General features: G+C 40.5%; 1 protein-coding gene across 1 annotated transcript; it reads left to right on the top strand.

Annotated features, from left to right (window-relative positions):
* Nucleotides 1-804: 804 nt before the first annotated feature.
* Nucleotides 805-10,670, top strand: DLK1 (delta like non-canonical Notch ligand 1; the record flags this gene model as incomplete). The annotated part of the gene is made up of 5 exons (XM_084270519.1): nucleotides 805-874; nucleotides 1,773-1,836; nucleotides 2,270-2,400; nucleotides 6,343-6,484; nucleotides 9,740-10,670. The coding sequence occupies 5 exons, from the start codon at nucleotides 805-807 to the stop codon at nucleotides 10,479-10,481; spliced, it is 1,149 nt and encodes a 382-aa protein (XP_084126645.1). The 3' UTR covers nucleotides 10,482-10,670.
* Between the last annotated feature and the right edge of the window lie 8,249 nt (nucleotides 10,671-18,919).

Genomic DNA, 18,919 nt, shown 5'->3' with positions numbered 1-18,919 from the left:
GAATCCTAAAACTCAGACAGAGGAAAACAAGGAACAAGAAAGAATGTGAATACGAAATAGCCGGTCTATTTCCATAAGGGATAACTCAAAGAAAGAATAAAAAGTTAGAAAAGAGGAAGTAACAGTCACATAAAAAAATGCTGTATTTCAATTGCCTTTTGGTGGAAGTAATGTTTCCTCTTGATTTGTTTATTAAAGACTACTAAAGGTAGAGTTTGAGGCAGTTTTGCTTGGTTTGGGATTTTTTTTTTAACTCTTTAGCGTCAGAAACATAGAATGTTTTACCTCCCTTGCTTTTGCTCGGGTTTTCCCTGAGAAAGTTGGAGGTCTGACATGAATGCCTAAGGAGAGAAATCTGCAGATTTCTGAAGAAAAGCCTCAAGTTGGCACGATGTAAATTTAACGAGATAAGAGGCGTGCTTAACACATCCCCACTAGACTATCCTTCTCCCGCGCCCTTCCAGATTTCCTCCCCTTGCCCGCGACCGCGCAAACCGGGGTGCGCAAGGTGCTCGGCTTCTCCCTCCGTCCCCGCGCAGGAGAGCGGACTCGGAGCGGCAGAATTAGGCAGCGGCTACATCGCCCCGCGAGCAGGTCCCCAGCCCGCGAGTGCAGGGCAGGAGGGCCGGTGGGAGGCGGGCAGCCCTCCCCTCTCTCCCGTCCCTCCCTCCTCCCGCCCCGTCGCTCCGGAGCCTGACGGCGCTGCGGGCGGGGGGTGCCGCCTTCCCGGCCGCCGCCGCCCGGTGAGGAAGCTGCGCGCCCTCCGCCGAGCACCCCGCGGGGCTGCGCGGAGCGGCCCCGGCCATGGGGTTGCGCGCCGCCGGGCTGATCGGCTGCTGCTGCCTGCTGCCCCTCGTCCTCCCCGCAGCCCCAGGTAACGCCGGCCGCGGGGAGCGCTGGAGCTGGGCGGCGGGAGGGTGGCGAGTAGTGAACCCCCCGGCGTCTGCCGCGGGGACCGGCGCAGCGAGGGGAGGCGAGTTGGGAAAGTTTTCGGAGTTTGACGGGGCCGGGAGGAAAGCGGAGCGGCAGCCCTCCCGCAGCCCCCCGAGGGAAAAGCCTCCCCCAGCGCTGGCTCCGGCCGAAGGTGCCGGTGGCGGTCAGGAGGCTTCTCCTTTGCGTCCGACGGGGCGTGTGTCTGGTGGCGGTTGCGTGGGATGGCAGCGGGTAACGGTGGCATTTCGGGGGAGCATTGCTTGGTGCGCTTGATGCGAATACTCCAAACAACCAACCAACCAACCAAAACTGTGACTGAGACCTCTTCTCCTCAACTTAGATTATTCATGCATGATTTAATGAAAATGGGGGTTGCTTTTCCTTCAGCCGACGTAGGGTTGGAATGGATTCAACACTTACACTGTAAGTTGGGTTTTTTCTGACAAAAGGTGTTTTGGTGTTTCAAGGAGTCCTAAAGCAACGCAGACGGAGTGGCATGCTGTGAAATGACAGACATGGATCCCTTCTGAAATTTCCTTTTTAAAGTAGTGTGTAGTGATACGAGAGACACTTTGCATACGCTAAAGTGACTTTGTATTATCCTGTGGTTAATTCTTTGGCATTTCTCTTAGCCTATATGAACTCTGTGCAACATGCTCCAGATAAAGTTAATTTAAAAAAATTTATGTTGCAAAAACATGTGTTTGAAGAAAAAAAAAACCCCAGAACATCATGCCATCTGGATTCTTTTAAAACACCTGTAATGGGTATGTGACATGTTATTTCTTTTTCCTCATTGAAGATTTTTCTGGTTTGATATTATAAATCTTTTCTTTCAGGCGTGAACTGTAAAGCTGGCTGCCACCCAGAGAATGGATTTTGTGAATTTCCCAGTGAATGCAGGTAAGAAGAGCTGTCAGATAAGGCTATCAGCACAGGAATGGATGGCTTCAATAATTCATAGTCCTGGTGAAATAGAAGCTGAAAAGATTTTCCCTCAGAAAATATGGAACTGTAATGCAAAAACACTCTATTGGGATACAGTAGCTAGAATCATGAGCATAGACGTCTAGATGCCTTTTTACCCTACTTTTTCCAGTAAAATAGTTTGTACATTGGTTAACAGGTTTTTTCCTTACTGAATGAAATGCTTTTCTTCACATAAACTGGTTCTAGTATCCCAGAAGCATCAATGGTATCTTTTTGTTCAAACGTGCTGCATAGTACAATTTTGTATCCGAAAGTTTATTTCTTGTGCCTCGAAAAGGGGAACATCCGTGTAATTATGTTTATTAAAAATAAACTATGCCTCTGTCTTGTCTTTTATCTCTTTCAGGTGTCAGCCTGGTTGGCAGGGTGCTCTTTGTAATCAGTGTGTTCCTTTCCCTGGGTGTTTGCACGGCAGCTGTGCCAAGCCTTGGCAGTGCATCTGTGAGGAGGGCTGGGTTGGCAGCCTCTGTGACATAGGTTTGCACATCCTTTCCTATCCGTGAGCAAGTGAGGTGGAACAGCCCCACCTGGCGCTAGAGACAGGAAAAAGTCCTTCTGCATAACTAATTTTAAAAGATTGACTGATAGGGACAGATAATAAAGGGATACTGGGTAGCAGCACATAAACCTGGGACTGTTATAATAATTCAGGCAAAAGCATGCAAGTCTTTTGTAACTGGGCATGTGTATGAGCAAAGCATAACTTCATCATTCTGTTTTAAACATTGATCATCAGGGACAAAGTCAACAAATAACTGCTCCCTTGTTGCCATATAAGACTTTTCTATAAAAATACAAGTTATCTTGTATATATTAAAACATTTGAAATATTTTCGTGACACTATATACATATACTACTTTCTGTTCAGAAAGGTGTGAGCATAATACATAATATATCTTAAAAACACCGTGCTTGTTACTGCTTTTCTTAGTGCAGCGATGATTCAATGAAGTGTCACAGATTCACAGTTATATGGTTGGGAAAGACCTTTAAGACCAACAGTTTCTGTAGCCCTAGTGTGAAAAAGGTCTGCCTGAACAGACTGCCACTTCCCTCTCAGATCTGAGGGATAAGCACAGTTCGTGTGTGCACTCTCACCCCCTGCTACTCAGAATGAGCCAGCTTAGCATAGCCAAAGAACTGGTCTTTGCTGAGCTGGTTTATTTTGGCTGACACAGCCACATGTTCCACCAGAGATCTGAGGGGTCCGAATCTGCAGGAGCATGTGCCTATTCAGCCTGTGTAGCTGCAGCTGGAGAAGGACAAGTGTCCAGGGCCTCATTCTCCTTTTATGTCTTTCAGGCTTTCATGGTTATACAGTTTATAATTTACAAAGCATGCCTGCATTCTGCCCATGCAGACCCAAAACAGTTATTAATGATGACACAGTTTGAACTAGATAAAATTTTCAAGCTGACTAAAAGACTCAGAAGATTTCAGGTAGGTAGTTCACATTATTGCAGTAGCATGGAGCTTGCTTGGCACAAGGTACTCAAGTTCTCATTTAGCTTCTCATCAGGCTTTGCTGCCTATACTTACTCGCTGCACACATAAGCTTAGACAGACTTCTTAGTCTAATGATAGTCCTGGTATGTTTGTGGGAGCTCCCATAGCTATGGTGCAGATATGGATACAAGCACTCAGAGATTTCTTCTGGACACCTCTGACAGATGTGTTTGTACCTAAGACAGTGACCTAGATTGTCATTACAATTATTGAGGAGGAATGGGTCTGTCATCTACAATCATAGGTTTCTAAAACTAGACAGAATGACCACCCCTTCCCCCCACCACATTAGTAGGATCAGTTCTATTTCTTGCCAATGACTCCAAAGGACCAGATTTTTAAATGTACCATCTTCACATCCAAAGATTCCTGTAAGGTTTGTGTTTTGGGTTTGTTGGTTTGTTTTGGGTTTTTTTTTCAAATTGGGCATACTTTTAAAAGCCACATGAACTTCCAAGCTGAATTTCTAGGTGCTTAAATAAATTTGCAGTTCTGAGCCTTGAAACCTTTCTCTCTTGTGAATAGTACTTTAAATGCAAAACAGTGCTCTGGAAACTGTACACATCTATGGTAAAAGATTATTTTAATACGTATTAATTAAGCTAGTTTTATAATTAAAAAAAACAGGTATCCCTTGCTTAAGCTCAGAAAATATTATTTCTCCACACACTCAGAGTCTTCTCAGAGCTTTCTTTGTGACTTGTAATCTAGATCTCTGTAACAAGCTGCCAAGAATATTCAGCCAAAAAGAAATAGCCATCTTTTCATCTGCAGGAACCTGTTATGTTGAAAGTCTTTCATCTCAGTGGATTTACCTACTTTAAATGCATTGCTTTGCCACAAGGACCCTCCTTTTCTTGTTGCTGGAAATTTGCTACAAGTTGTTATCTTGACCCAGTAAAACAGTGAAACTTCAAATGGGTTAATTGCTCAGCCACTGATCTCATCGTCTTCTACCAAAAAGTTTCCTGGCTGTATAAAGTCATTATTGACTGCTATAACCTATTGACAGGTACCACTAAATGAAACGTGATTAGGCAGGGTCCTGCTTTTGGGATCACTGGCAACATAACTAACTGACTTTTAAATATGGAAATACATATCCATCAATTTCTTATGATGAAGTATGAGGCTCCCTGCTTCTCTCTTCTTCATTTGTCTGATGAAAGCAGGCCACAGTTGTTATATTTTTTCACATGCATATGGATTAAATGCCATTTTTTAGCTATCGGAGACAATTTTTATCTTCAGCTGTGTAATGAGATAAAGCATGTTAGAAAGCTGCATTTCTGTTGCTTCTTGGGAGACTGATGAAGGGTCATGAGTACTGCAGTTTTGGTACTCTCCTGAAATTCTTCCTTTTTGCTGCTTTAGAAAGTGTAATATTTGCCAGGGAATTTCTGGTATAGCCACTGTTTCACCAATACCAATTGTGAGCAAATGGCAACTCACAAGGATGGCAAAACAGTGAATGGAAAACAGGAGGAATCTGAAGTTCATTTGGCCACTACTGTACACGTGAAATATTTTTAATATCTAGTCTTAGCAGATTATTTGCTTGCTAAGTGTGGAAGGAAAAAAAAAAGGTGATTCAGACTGGTGGTGATTTCTTTTTTCTATTTTCCTTGGCTTGGTTGTTCCTTTCTGGAGTAGTTTTAGATCAACAAGTGATTTTCTAATCCATCTGACTGTCTTTACTATGGGCAGGCTGCTCCTCAGTTCAGCTCAAGAATGATTTTCCCAGTAATTTATAGGCATGCAGATTATAGGTTGGGCTCAATCCACTGTAAACACGTAGGTCAGGATCAGTGGTATCATTTATGGACATTATTGCAGTTGTGTGGACAGTCATGGTGCTCAAAAAGAATCGATGATTTGTTATTAGCATTATCACAGCCAGTTAACCTCTTTGCAATGAAGTACACCAGTCTGCCTAAGTGAATCCCATGGCATCTTCTCATCCTCTGGAAATGCAATCTTGCAATTGGGAATATGGAACCAGGCTGCACAGCACAGGGTTTCCCTCTGTGGCCCTCTGACATACACTACATAGTACAGGAACTGTACTATGGTTAAAATTTTGCAGTATCTCATGACATTTTTCATGTTATTGTGGTAATCAAAATATAAATGCCATTAAACCCCTTTTCATCTTCTTAGAAAGTGTATGTATGCACATGTGTGTGCAAGTCATCAGATAGGTTGCAGCCAGAACTTGTCTGCAGCTGCTCAGCTAGTTGGCTAAAATATCCACTTTGTTTGTTTATTTATTTTTAATTATTTTTAAAATTCAGTAATCATTTGAGTGGGAGGTGGCTCAGCAGGGAAATTGTAAAGTAAATGAGATGTGTGACTTTGGGTCCAGATGTCATACAGCTCTCTCTTCTGGTACAGTTACATAAGGGTTGGATGCAGCCCAGACAAAAGATGGAAATTTAAGAAATTTTTGTAACTTGCTGATCTATGTTATTATGAGATGTTTGTTCATAAGCACATAATGATAGGCTCTCAGTCAAGGAGCAGGGAGAATTCACTGTTCCTGATTGCTTCATCAGAATTCTGCTCATGGAGAAGCGAAGGTTGTGAAAGGATGGCTAGACTATCTCGTTCTTTCTCCCCTACGAAGATTTTATTGATAATATTACTTATTTATAGACATGAACAATTCAAATGTATTCTACTAGTAGGAACTAGGAAAACAGAAACAAGTTGAAAGTATTTGAAATAGTTGAACAATCTGAACTCCATTTTAACAGAGGGAGGAATAAATCAGAATTTATAAAATGCAGGATGAAGGACTACTAAAGTTGTATTTTATTTGAAGCATTATATACTATTCACTGATTATTTCTCATTAGAGTAATTAAGCCCTGGGTTTTTTTGTTGTGGTGTTTTTTCTTTTTGTTAAACAGATATTCACCCATGTTCTACAAAGCCCTGCACCAATAACTCAACATGCATAGAGACCGGTGACGGGGGATATATTTGTCTGTGTGCCCAGGGATTTACAGGAAAGAACTGCCATATCAAAAAAGGACCCTGCATTATTAATGGGTAAATATTGATTTCTGATATGAATGTAAACTTCACATTCTTATTGACTATTCAGAATTCTTTGCTAAGTGGAAGTTACCTATGTACATAAATACCTGTTGGGGAGACGCAAAGAAGACAAAGCTGCAGTCTTTTTAGACATGCCCAATGAAAGGGCAAGAGGCAACAGACATGGACTGGAAAAACTTCCAGCAGTATCACTGGTAGAATTTCTTGAAAATAGGATGACATTTCAAGGTTGGGTTTTATAGAAAACAAAAGTGGATGGGTGTTTTTGTTGAAATCTAGAAAGTCCTTGTCCTCTAGCTCATCAAGTATCTGATCCCATAAGCATAAAGAATGCTTTTCGGGTGGGTACAAGTTTGGTAAAACTAACACCTGAAATTCAGTTTTCTTTTAGGATATTGCTTTCTTTTACTCTAGCTCCATATTAGTACCCTCTAATTCTCTTTTTCCTCAGCAACAGATAATTACGAATATTCATATCTACTTTAGGACTAAATCTTCCTGAAGACTTAACACCTCTCACTATCTGGCAAGAATAGCCATTCTTACAACTTTGGCAGTGGCATTTTTTTGCCAGTGCTTTTAACTGGGGGATAGCCACAAGATTCTGTCTGTTGCTTTCTCCACTTTTCATCTGTAGAGCAAGTATTTTGGTAATTCAATGTGGATGTATATTAACTATCCCAAAGAACAGGTGAGGTACAGTATCAGTAAAGTAACACAGGCTCATTCCATGTACTTTATTAAAATTCTCATGGTTTTAAACTGCTAAAAAGTCCTTTTTTTTTTTTTTTGTGAGCAGTTTTTCATATTGAAACAGCAACTCCTTTTCTCTAGGAAGCTGTCTTTTTCAGGAAAATTAGTAGCAGATGATGACTAAATCTTCTTTTAGTTCAAGAGGACAAATGATGTCAGCATAAGCACTCTGTGTCTGCTCATATTTCACAGTACACCTCACATCCTGGGAAAAGACATCATATGATGTCATCTTGTTCACATCTCACTTCCTCTCTTCCTGAGCAGTAATCTCAACAATGTTGATATCACTAAGTATTGCCACCAGCTCCTTAGTTAATATACACAAACGGAACTGAGACAATTCACATATCAAAATGATTGTTCTAGTCTGCCTACAAAATCAGGCAAAGGTATCTGCAGTAGTGACCTCTCTGTAGTGTTTTAAAGTTCTGCTCTGAAGCAGAGCAGTAAGTGGTATTTTCTAAAGTGAAAGCATTTAGAAAGCAAAGTTGTATGTCCACATTTCACAACCAGTCCTTCATGTACCAAACCTTCCTGAACATGGATTAAACTCCAAAAATGCAAAGTAACTAAATCTATTCAAGGAGATTAATATTAATGCCTTATTCATTTAAACATTAAAATTAGGCAAATGCAATTCAGTGTTATTAATAAAGATACATTTTCAAAATTCTGTATATTTTCCCTTAAATGTTCTTTATTTAAATGTTTTACACTTCTGAAAGGTTCAAAAAAATTTACACTTCCATTCTGCAGCAGTTTCTTTCTATTTCAATGGAAAGTACTGTAACTGAAACATCCATGAGGGTTCAAACACTGCCACATCCAAAGCAGTTTGTCAGATTTTCAATGAGACCTGTAAAGGTAAGAGAGGGTGCTAGAGCCTCCGTGACAGGCTATAACCACTTGTTTACTCAAGGACTGTGCAACTACAGCTTCTGTGTTTTGCTTCAAGCAGACACAGCAGCTATTGATTGCCACAAAGCTTGTTGTTGGCATGATCACCTCAAGTTGCACCAATGACTCTATGCCAAACTCCAGGGTCAACACCTTTCACTTTCCTAATACTGCTTCCAGACTTTGAATTTGTTCTTTCAGTAGCCTTTTTTCCAGCCAGCATCTACAGTGAAGTGCAATATAAGAGGATAGAGCAATTTATGTGGAAGCAGAAAAAAACAGGCAGGTGATTCAGGCTTCCTAATGGGTGTGCACCGAGTGCTTCAGTTACCAGTAAAGCCAGAGGTGCTTGGTGTAGTCTGTCATAGCTACTCCCAAAAGCAATGTCTGGGCTTTTGAGAAGCTCAACCTTATCTTGACCTGTGGTCAAGGACCATTTGTAGTCCAGAGCTTGTATCTCTTTCTCTTAAATCTCTGTGTCCCACATGGAAGTCTGTAGTGGCCAGTTGCTACTGACCATTGCATATGTGAAATGTCAATGCTGATGAAGCTGTGATCTTCGTTACCACTGGGACTTTCCCCAGGAAATTGAACACTTAAGTAACAGCTTGGACTTTTCAACTATGTCTTGATACTACGTTGTATGTCTTCAGAGATTTCTAAATATTAGGAAAACCGTTCAGAAGGCTAGTTTTAAAAGCATTGTTCATCTACGATGAACTCCCATGAAAGGGAGTCTTGAGATTTATTTGTAAACCTGTGTCCCAGGGGCTCTTTTCCACCAGTATGGCTAATCTCAGGACCAAGTCCACATTGCATAGCTCCACTCAACTTGCACAGTTGTGCCTTTCTGTCAGTGAATGGGCCTTCCTTTTGACATTACACACAGTAAGGCACAGTTACATTGCATAGGTAGAAAAAGGTGTCTTAGTGAATTTACATCACTTAAAACATAGTATCAGGCTATTAATAATTAAGTTCTTAAAGGGTTTGCAGAAGTACTTGGTTTTCTGTGGTCCTGTCCCTATAATATAGCTACCTTTGCTAACCCTGAAACTATCACACTTTTTAAATTATTATGATGTTTATCAAAAAAATCTTTTGTTGAACAGCAGTTTGCAGAAAAGTATGTTTCTCCTCTAAATTTCTTTGTGCTATAGAACGCTAGAGAGGAGAATAAAAACAATATATCTGCTATGGCAGAATATTGTGCTTTGCCAATACAATACATAGTTTATTTTACGAGTTATCAGTTAGAAAAGAAAGATATGCTGCTCATGTCTTTGTTAAGTCTTGTCTGAATAGTTGCTCAGCTAAATAGCTCCAAGCATATGAAAACATTGGGAAGCTTACTTTGAATAAATGTTTGAAATAATTTAAAATCCCTTCACAGCTCTTCAAGCTGAGTTTATATACTAGTGTACTAATCCTGCCCGAAGGGTCAGCAGAAGATATAATAATCTGTATTGACAAAGCTTGTGAACTGGCTCTTGTAAAGAAAACCAGCTCCTTTTATTGTATAAAATGTTTCCTAATAGCTTCTTTCATTCAACTTTAATTCAGTTCTGTCTCTGTGTTTGTTCTCTGTTCTAGCTCTCCCTGTCAGAATGGAGGAACATGCATTGACGACAATGGTTTTGCACCACATGCTTCTTGTCTGTGCCCTTCTGGTTTTGCTGGCAACTTCTGTGAAATAGATAGAGATGACTGTGAAACCAACCCCTGTGAAAATGGAGGAACATGTACGGACATTGGTGTGGATTTCAGCTGTTTCTGTCCCCATGGCTATACGGGGAAGCTCTGCAGCAGCCGTGTCACATTCTGTGCAAGCGATCCATGTGAGAATGGAGGGACATGCAAGGAACATCCCCAGGGAGGATTCAAATGCATCTGTAAACCAGAATTTGTTGGTGTGACCTGCAAACAACCCAGCAAAAACAGAAGCCTCTCTGGAGTGAATATGGAGACAAAGCATATGCAGAATTACAAGCCACCCCCAAAACCTCATCACCGATCGGTGCATCATCAACAAGAAATCCTGAAAATAACAATGAAAGAAACAATCCAAAGTGCAGATCCCTTGCTCAGTAGAAGCCAGGTGATATGTTTTGTTGTCCTGGGCTTGCTTACATGTCTTGTTGTCCTGGGTACAACTGGAATTGTATTTTTTTCAAAATGTGAAATGTGGCTTGCTAATGCCAAATACAGTCATCTCCTACGCAAGAAAAAGAACTTCTTTCTGAAATCTAACAATGGGGAAAACCTCTCGGTTAATATCATCTTCCCAGAGAAGATCAAATTGACAAATTACACTAAGAACTACACTGCCATCTAGGCCCTTGAAAGCCAAGCAACAACTTGTCATAGCAATATGTGAAATAGATTGAATGTCTGGGATTGGCCTCAATATTTGTGGGTACATTTGCTGTAGCTTGTGCTGAGTGATAATGAAGAAATATAATGTATCTCTTGCTAAGGATTTTTTCATTCCTCAAAATAAAAGTTTGGAAAAAAAATATTAAAGACCAGGGAATGTTAATTTGATTTATTTTCAAGGCAGCTAATTTTTGTAAAATAAAAGGTAATTTACCACTTGTACTGTATTGCAGCTTTCTTGTTCTGTGCATAGTTTATTTGGCAAATGTTGTGCCTGTAAATTACTCACTAATGCTTTCAGTAATGCTCTCTTTTTTTTTTTTTTAATAAACAGCAATTAAGGGCTATATGGTTTATTGATTGATTTGTAAATGTTATGCTACAGCAAAGTCTACAAGTGTCCCCACCTAATTCTTCTGCTGTCTGTTGTAAGAACATTAGGGACTGTGATCAACAGGAGCACATTCGTACTGGTGTCTCAGTTAGTTTTGCTATTTTTTTACATCCATATAAGATAGATTTTTCCTTCTATAGAATATAATAAGTCTTTGTGATACTAATTTCAGGATAAAAGTCTCAGTTGCTTGTGATGCTGCTTCCATAAATTGTTCTGTTTACCTACCTAAATATTAAAAAGGCATTCAGTGTCTTTGGCCATACTTTATAGAGACCTGGACAAGAGGTAAAGGATCTGTTCTGACTTTTCTATAAATATTCCTCAAGGAACTCTGCCCAGAAAAGTATCCTTCATGCCTGCATCATGGGGACAATGAAAAGATATTATGTGTCACCTGAAAGAAGACTATTTTTAACTTTTCATTTCAGCTTCTTCTCTGTCATATTTCAAGGAGAGGCCAAGATTTTCAACAGTCAAAAGCAGCAGTGGCAAAGGGGAAAAGGCTCATGAAAGACACAAAGTTGTTAGATGTCTGAGGGCATTAATAGATCCTGAACTCCCTGGGGAGCCTCACTGAGGCCCTCATCCACCCAGTCAACAAGCCTCTCGCAGGTCAGCCCAGGGTTATTAGTCCTGATCTGAGCCACGCTGGAAAAGTGCTAGTCTCCACCTCTGCCTGCTGGATGGACTTCAGACCTGAACTCTAGGTAGTCTATTTGTTGGATGGGCCCTTTGGACCTGCGGTTCAGCCCTGTCTGTGGCACTGTCTCCTTATGCTCCTGACTGGAGTCCATGGATAGACCCTGGACCTGGTTCATCACTTGCTGTGTCTGAGAATGTTGCTGGACCCAGTTACCAGCACCAGCTCTGGCAATGTGTTCACACCTGCTGGACTGTGCTGTTGGTGAGGGCATGTGACTCTCCTGGGTATCCCAGCTTGGTTTCCTTACTGGGAAACCTAACTCAGGCTGGTCTCTTTCAAAATGCAATGGTTCAAGGTGTCTTTAGCTGCTGTTAAGTAGCAATTTACTTCCCCACCCACCCTAAATAGAAACATTTAGCAGCTGCTTCTAACCAGTGTGGTAACTACTATTCCTAAATCCATTTACACCTGCTCAAATTAAACCAAAAAAAAAAAGGAAAAAAGTCTTAAAGCACATGCAGGTCATTGCCCTAAGATTTTTTCTGTTGGCATCTCTCTTAATTGCTAGGAGTATTTAGCAAGTTTGCTGTGTTTCTGATAATATTTGTACATATTATGGCATTACAATGTAGTGTGAAGGTTAGAGCTAACAGGGAAAATTGTGTGGTAATACTACATTGGAAAGTGATGGCCTCTAGAGAACAGGATAGGAATTTTAAAGCAAGCAGATGCTCCCTCTCAAAACTCCTGTTGAGAAGACTAATAATTCATCAAACCCAGCAACTTTTCAACCAGTCTTAGCAAAGATGACTAACTTTGGTATCCAGATGAAGGTAAAACCAGGTAAGCAGTGTTGAATGTAAAGCCATGAAAGAGGAGTCAGGGGGGTTTACACATTTCTTTTAAAACAATATATTTAAAAGAAGTGTAATTTAAACATGTAACTCAGTGCTGTACATTTTAATGTGATATTTTCTGTGATTTGAAGTGCATTAGGGTCAATTTGGAGGTAATCAGAAACACTGAATAGCTTCATTGTTATGGAGTAAATCATATAGCTTTGATTCAAAATCAGTTGCAACATTAGGTACCTGCTAGGAATCAGTGATTCAGTTTCAAACTTGGCTGTGCACCTTCCTTCTCCCTTTGAAGAGAGGCTCAGCCTCTATAGCTTGCTCTGCTCTGAGATAGAGCAAGGCTTTGAGTCACAAAGCATGTGCTTAAAATACAAAATCCAGGTAATTTAAACTTATATCTACAAACTGTCACATGACTTTTTGCCATGGTGACCTAGTTGGCAGCTCGTCCATCACAGTGTGTTTCTTCACACAGGAGAGCCTCTTTCAAGAGAAGGTCATTAGCTCAGCATGGGAAAACCCACAAATTTCAGCTCTCTGCATCCTTCCTGTCACTGGTGGTGTCAGTGAAGAAGTATAGGAGGCTGCTTTTGTCCTGCTACACTCTCTAAAGGGAAAAAGTCTTATGTTAAACATGAAACACTGGAAAAATATAATAGCTGTCTTTAGCTGTCTTTCTCTGTTCCAGAAAAACATTAAATGCATGTATGGGAGTTTCTCATATCTATGCTGCTAGCGTAGTGTATAGCTCCGAATCCTGATCACCACATAAGTGACAGAGAACTGGGACGATAAATTAAGAAAGCTACAGTGTTGAATCAATTGCCTGCAACCCGTCTCCAAAGCAGGAAGTTTAAAACAAGCATTTTGCAGAAACACTGACATAAAGGCAAAGGGGAGACAAAGAGCATTGATACCATTTCAGTGATGCTTTTATTCTAATGGACAGCAAACAACATATCTATGATACCCATTGCTAGAGGTACCAACCTATACTGCCATTTTGCAGTATATTTTTGTTTCTGAATGCTCTGCCTTAGTCAAGCAAGATATGTCTGAGCCTCAAACCCTATCTCTGCCTTAGCATCTGTAAAAAATAAATAAGGACAACTAGGCTGAGGGACAGGTTGAAATACTAGGGCAGTTTGTTAAGGACAGTAGCTCCTTCTTGTCCCCAGGCTATAGTAGAATACATTAAATGTGGTTTTACTTTAAACATTTCCCTTTGAGCTGTCTTAGTCTCTGGTCCTGTTATGTTAACAAAAACAAAACAAAACAAAAAAATCCACCCAAAAAGGACCCATAGATGTTCCACAAAGATCAGGTTTTTAAAGAGGGGATGTGGATGTTTTCCTGGGGTCTTCGTGGCTGGATTTTTTTCCAGGGCTATGGTGGGTGAGAAGTCTGTCCGCTGTAAATGTAGAACATATGAAGTAATAATCGCCAAACTCTGGACAAGGATGCCTGAATAGAGAATACGTGCATGGCTTTTCTTTTTACTGCTGTTCTTGATATCTGTCCATAAATTAATAATGTGTTTATTGCTTTTGATTAATAAGGATTCTATTTGTAAATGCTAAACCAGCTGCTGCTGATGTACCCACAACTGCCCAGATGATCTTCACTTCCAGGTTGATAACCTGAGTTCTGTTTTAAATGAAGTATTTAGGTCCAGATGGACTTAAAACAGACCTTCACCTTTTGAGGGTGAAACAGTGTTAAGGGTCTGGCTGCAGGAATATACACAAACTGAGGACAATGCCCCCACATTGCACTGCTTGAGTCCTTCCCTTTCCAAGTTCTCAGACTTGCCTGTGCTTTGGCAAAATTTATTTACCATCACAGCCTTAAGGGTAAAAATAATTTGCTACAGATATAGGACTCTTTTTTTTTTTTTTTTTTTTTTTTAAAATCCAGGACTTTCCTGGCAGAACTACATGCATAAGCATCCAGAACACACTAAATTATTGCACACGTACTGTGCATGCACTGTTGATTTTCCAGAACGCATCGCATTAGCTATGCATTTCTTGTGAATGAGCCATGGACAAATCTTGCATTCCTGGATGTCACGCAGCCTAGGAAAATATCCAGTTCTGCCTGGCTTAGGTGAAGGTAGAGTCTTGAGAGAAGACTTGTGGTTGCTCAACCCATATTGAAGCCAGTACTCGAGGCCCATAAAGACAGGCCAATTTTACTGCATCTCTGTGGCCATTAAATGAGCTCAACCCTGAAAATGTACTGTGTGTTAGATTTTTCTCTTACAATATTCAGTAATATTTTGACCTTTCTTCCTATTTTATTTGCAGGAAATGAGGATGTGGTTCTTTTAAAGCTTTGCAAGAGGGGCAACAAGGCTTTATAATAAAAGGGGACTATTTCAATCTCAAATACAAATCAAACTGTTACTCTGGGATTTGAAGAAAACCACTGAATTAATTTATTTTTGTCATTGGCTCTAAAGCTCAAAGAGTAACTTTCTTCTGTCTTGCTCCCCGATAGATCTTTGAGATGAGGGAGCTTTGCTGAAGTTCCTCAGGGCTCAGACAAGTTCATGGTAACACAATGCATCACCTAGTCCTTATCCTTACCAACCCAGACAAATTTGGCAGGCACAGAGCAACTTCCCTATGTTCATGCTCTCTCAATAACAAGTTAGAGAAATTTTAAAGATGCTAAAATATGAAAGTGATAAAATACAAAGAAGAGGGACTGTCAGGCTTAAGTAGAAGTATCAATTAGACCAAAAATGTTTTTATAACGTTTTGCCACATTAAACTTGGAACAAACATTTCTTTTCTTCTACCTCCCTCCATCCACTTTCCTCTTTCAAAATGATAGCCTTGCTATTGATTGCAGCCTTCTACTATGTATATCCACTTGATGGCAGCATTTGAACACAGAACTATTTAAATCTCTTCAAGTGCTGTTCCCTTTGTATTTTGCATCGGGAGGTTTGTAACCCATCCCAAGTGTTGGTTATGGGAAAAGAGTAAAAGGGGAGAATGAGAGCAAGCTTATGGTTTTTCACCTGTAGGTATCTACTGTTCATGACCTGGTGAGCTGCTGCAAAACCACATCTGCATCGGTAGAGACAGAGAGCAGTGTTACCCCAACAGAATTACTTGTCTCCTTTGGAATTAAACTGGTGAGTAGAGATCTGACATCTACAGAGCCATGGGGTTAATGATACTTCTGGAAAGGTTACTGTAATAAGAATACTCAGATTGGATCTTCTGCCGTCATATACGAACATATGCATGTCTATATATTCATAAGTAATGCTGGATTCAGTGCACTACTTGTAGTATGCAAAATTTATCCACTCTTAGTACTTGTACATGGCTTTTCATAAACCAAACACAGACATTATGCATTTGATAAACAAAACTACCTGAATGGTTTAAATGAACAGTCACTGAGGAAATGAAGAACAATGGAAGGAAAACCAAGAAAATATTTTATTTAAGTTGAGGTAAATGAAAAAAACAGGTACACTTGTACACTTCTAACCTCTCACATTCTGCTCATCTAACTTTTTTCAACACAAAAAGGCATACATAACAACTTTGTCAGTAATCTCATTCATTCTCATGCTCTCCACAGCATACAGAGAAATCTTTATTTGTCTGCCTCTTAATGACTTGCAAAAGTGTTCAAATTATGAGGAAAATATATATTTTAATTTTTAAAACATCCAAGGCCAGAATTTCACTTGGTTTTCCAAAGCAGTGGCAGGCATCTCACAGTTGTGAATCCACAACATTTCCAGCAAGTAATGATTACTATTTTGACAAACCAAGTAATTGTGGTGTTAACTGGAATTATTCTATTCTATCTTCCACTGGTAAATTACTGGAAGTGTTTCAAGAGTGCTGCATCTTACCATGAGGCAAGTGTAAGTTTTTAAGGGATTTAAGCCTCAATCTCATCTGTCCCTGATTTTCTTCCTAAGTAATGGGACTTGGAGGACTGAGGATATATCTGACTGATCCAATGGCTGAGAACCTGAATTGCTGAGAGATCCGAGAGGCATAGTCTGTTTTCACAACAGGAAAACTCCTGTTTTCAAGGAGTAGCAGAGCAGTCCTTGTGATTTTGAGCCCAAGAGAAGAGTTAGTGATGGGTCCTTGCTGAGGACGAGCAAAGATTTCCTGGAAGCCAGAGATGAAAGCGTAAGGAATCACGTGGTGGGTGCGACGCATAGAGGGACCGAGTCTGATGTGGAACCCTGTCTGAGGGGGTTTTTCTTAAGACAACTGCAGGGGTATTATAGTGCTAACAGATGAGCTCATTGGGGAATATCTTACCTTTTGCTTTATAGACCACATGTAAGTTTCAGGGGGCTAAGAGGGAGAAGCTGCAGCTGTACCAGGTTTGCTCTCCACAGCTGCCTGCAGGCCCAGTCCCTCCAAAAAGCTGGAATTGTCCAATACTTCCAATGAGACCGCCACTACTAGTTAGAGGTGTTGTCTGTCTTTTGGATATTAGTCCTTTTCATCTTTTTCTCATTACTACCCACACTGTGCATTGATCTTGAATGGATATTTTAATTTTTCTATCCTATGGTTATGGTCTTCATGAAAAGAAGTACTTATCCATGGAAAAGGCTGTGGAAAATTTATGCTGTCCCTCAGTCACAAGCCTTTCTTCTCCAGAGAAGCCAACAAGAAAGGTTAGAGATGATTAGCTCTGTTGGCCAAGTTATAAAATTAAGTGTGACATGCAAATGGCTTTCCACTAGCTCTTTCCAGTTTCTAAGTAGGGAGATCCAGGGTCATCATGTCCACTGATACCATTTGCAGAAGTATGATGTTAGGAGTAAAAGGGCTTGTTTTACACTGTAGCTATTAGTGTCTCAAATTCATCTTTCTTTGAAAATAACTACATGCCAATTTATATTAAGCATGAATAAAAGCAAACAAATAGAGTGGTTACAAAGCACTTAGGAATCATGCCCAAAACAGCGCAGCCATAATCCAGTAACAACTTTAGCAAAGGGCTTCTTGTGTTCTACTTTGTGGAGGCACACAAAAAAGGAGAAGAAAAAGGAGAAATAGCCTAGTTTGAAGGGACAATGGAATGGTGAGTTCAAGCATTTGCTTTGAGGATGTGAAGTAAAACAGTGTGGTGGGATTGTCTCCACAGAGCCCCAAGACAGAAATGAAGGCCACCCAGTTAACCTGGAAACAATGAACCTCAAAGGCCTTGTCAGTCTAGCAGGCGCAACTAGCTTGAGGCAGGGGAGGAAATCTAAGTAGGTGGCATAGCTAGAAGAAGCAGGGAATTTGGGCTTTCTTTTCCTCTGCCCCTCCCGAGATGTGCTGGTTAGATTTGTGATACTTTACCCAATTGCTTACAGGCAGAAGGGTATGTGTGACCACTACAAAATCATAAGGAAACTGGCCATCCTGTAATGGATGAGTGTCTACAATTCATCTTACAATTTAAACAGAGGTAGAAAGTAAGAAGCCTAAAATGGGATAGACGGTCGCTCATGCTTATTGAGCAAAAATAAACCCATATATTCGTGGGCTTTCTGTAGCCTGATGATGCCTATTGCTAGGCAAAAATAGTGTTGTTCCACTGGGTAGGACTATGATGTAGTCCTTTTCAGAAAAACAACTGTAGCTTAAGAGGATTTCTAGCTGTTCAGTCTTCCCTTCAGCCTTTGGAATAAGTCAATGTTAAGGACACAAAATGTTATTATAGCCTGTGGTACAAATGTTGGAGCATTAAACTATCAGACTAAATAGGTCTTCAGAGGGATTCACGTAATAAAAACATATGTTCTGTATCTTGTGGGCAGTGCTGAGTTTGCAAACAAGTGAGTTTCCGTTGAAGAAGTTCCAGCTAAGGCTGCCCACAAAGCTCTGCCCAACCAATATTGATGTTTCTCCCACAGAACCACATTTGGCATAAAATTTCAGTGAATCCAAGTGATTGTGTGTAATACCTGCCTCCTGCTGCCTCCAAATCTCCAAATTTTGTTGGACAGTATGAGCTAGAATGTTTGCAAGGTGCCTTAGCAGGCCATCGCTGTGGCAGTGAGCAGAGCTGTGACTAGATGGTGCACTTGCCATGTAGTATATAGAAACGGCAAATAGAGTGGTAGTAGCTGCTCCATACACAGGTATTTGTGAAAGATCTGGTAGTGATTACTGTGTGCATATCTGTATTCATCTGTGGTAATTTCAGCCATGTGATAAGTGTGGGTTTGAGGTCTAAAGCCATTTAATAATGTATACTCAGTATAATAAGTGCAACACACTCCCTCCTCCTCCCCCCCCCAAAAAAACAAAAAAAAAAAAGAAAAAGAAGAAACCAACAAACAAATAAAAATACCCACCCACAACACACACTGCAGTGTTTGTGTCTGCACAGACAGCAAGCCTTATGCACTAGTTTTTGTATTGCCTGGGTTGCGATTATACTGTAAGTCTGCCTGTAGAGAAAGTTGTCTTACACTCCTCTTTCTAGGAGCTTGTGCTGGGGCTGCA

Source organism: Gallinula chloropus (genome assembly GCF_964237585.1).
Source record: "Gallinula chloropus genome assembly, chromosome: 14".
Taxonomy (NCBI): domain Eukaryota; kingdom Metazoa; phylum Chordata; class Aves; order Gruiformes; family Rallidae; genus Gallinula; species Gallinula chloropus.
This window is presented reverse-complemented; position numbering and strand designations above follow the sequence as displayed.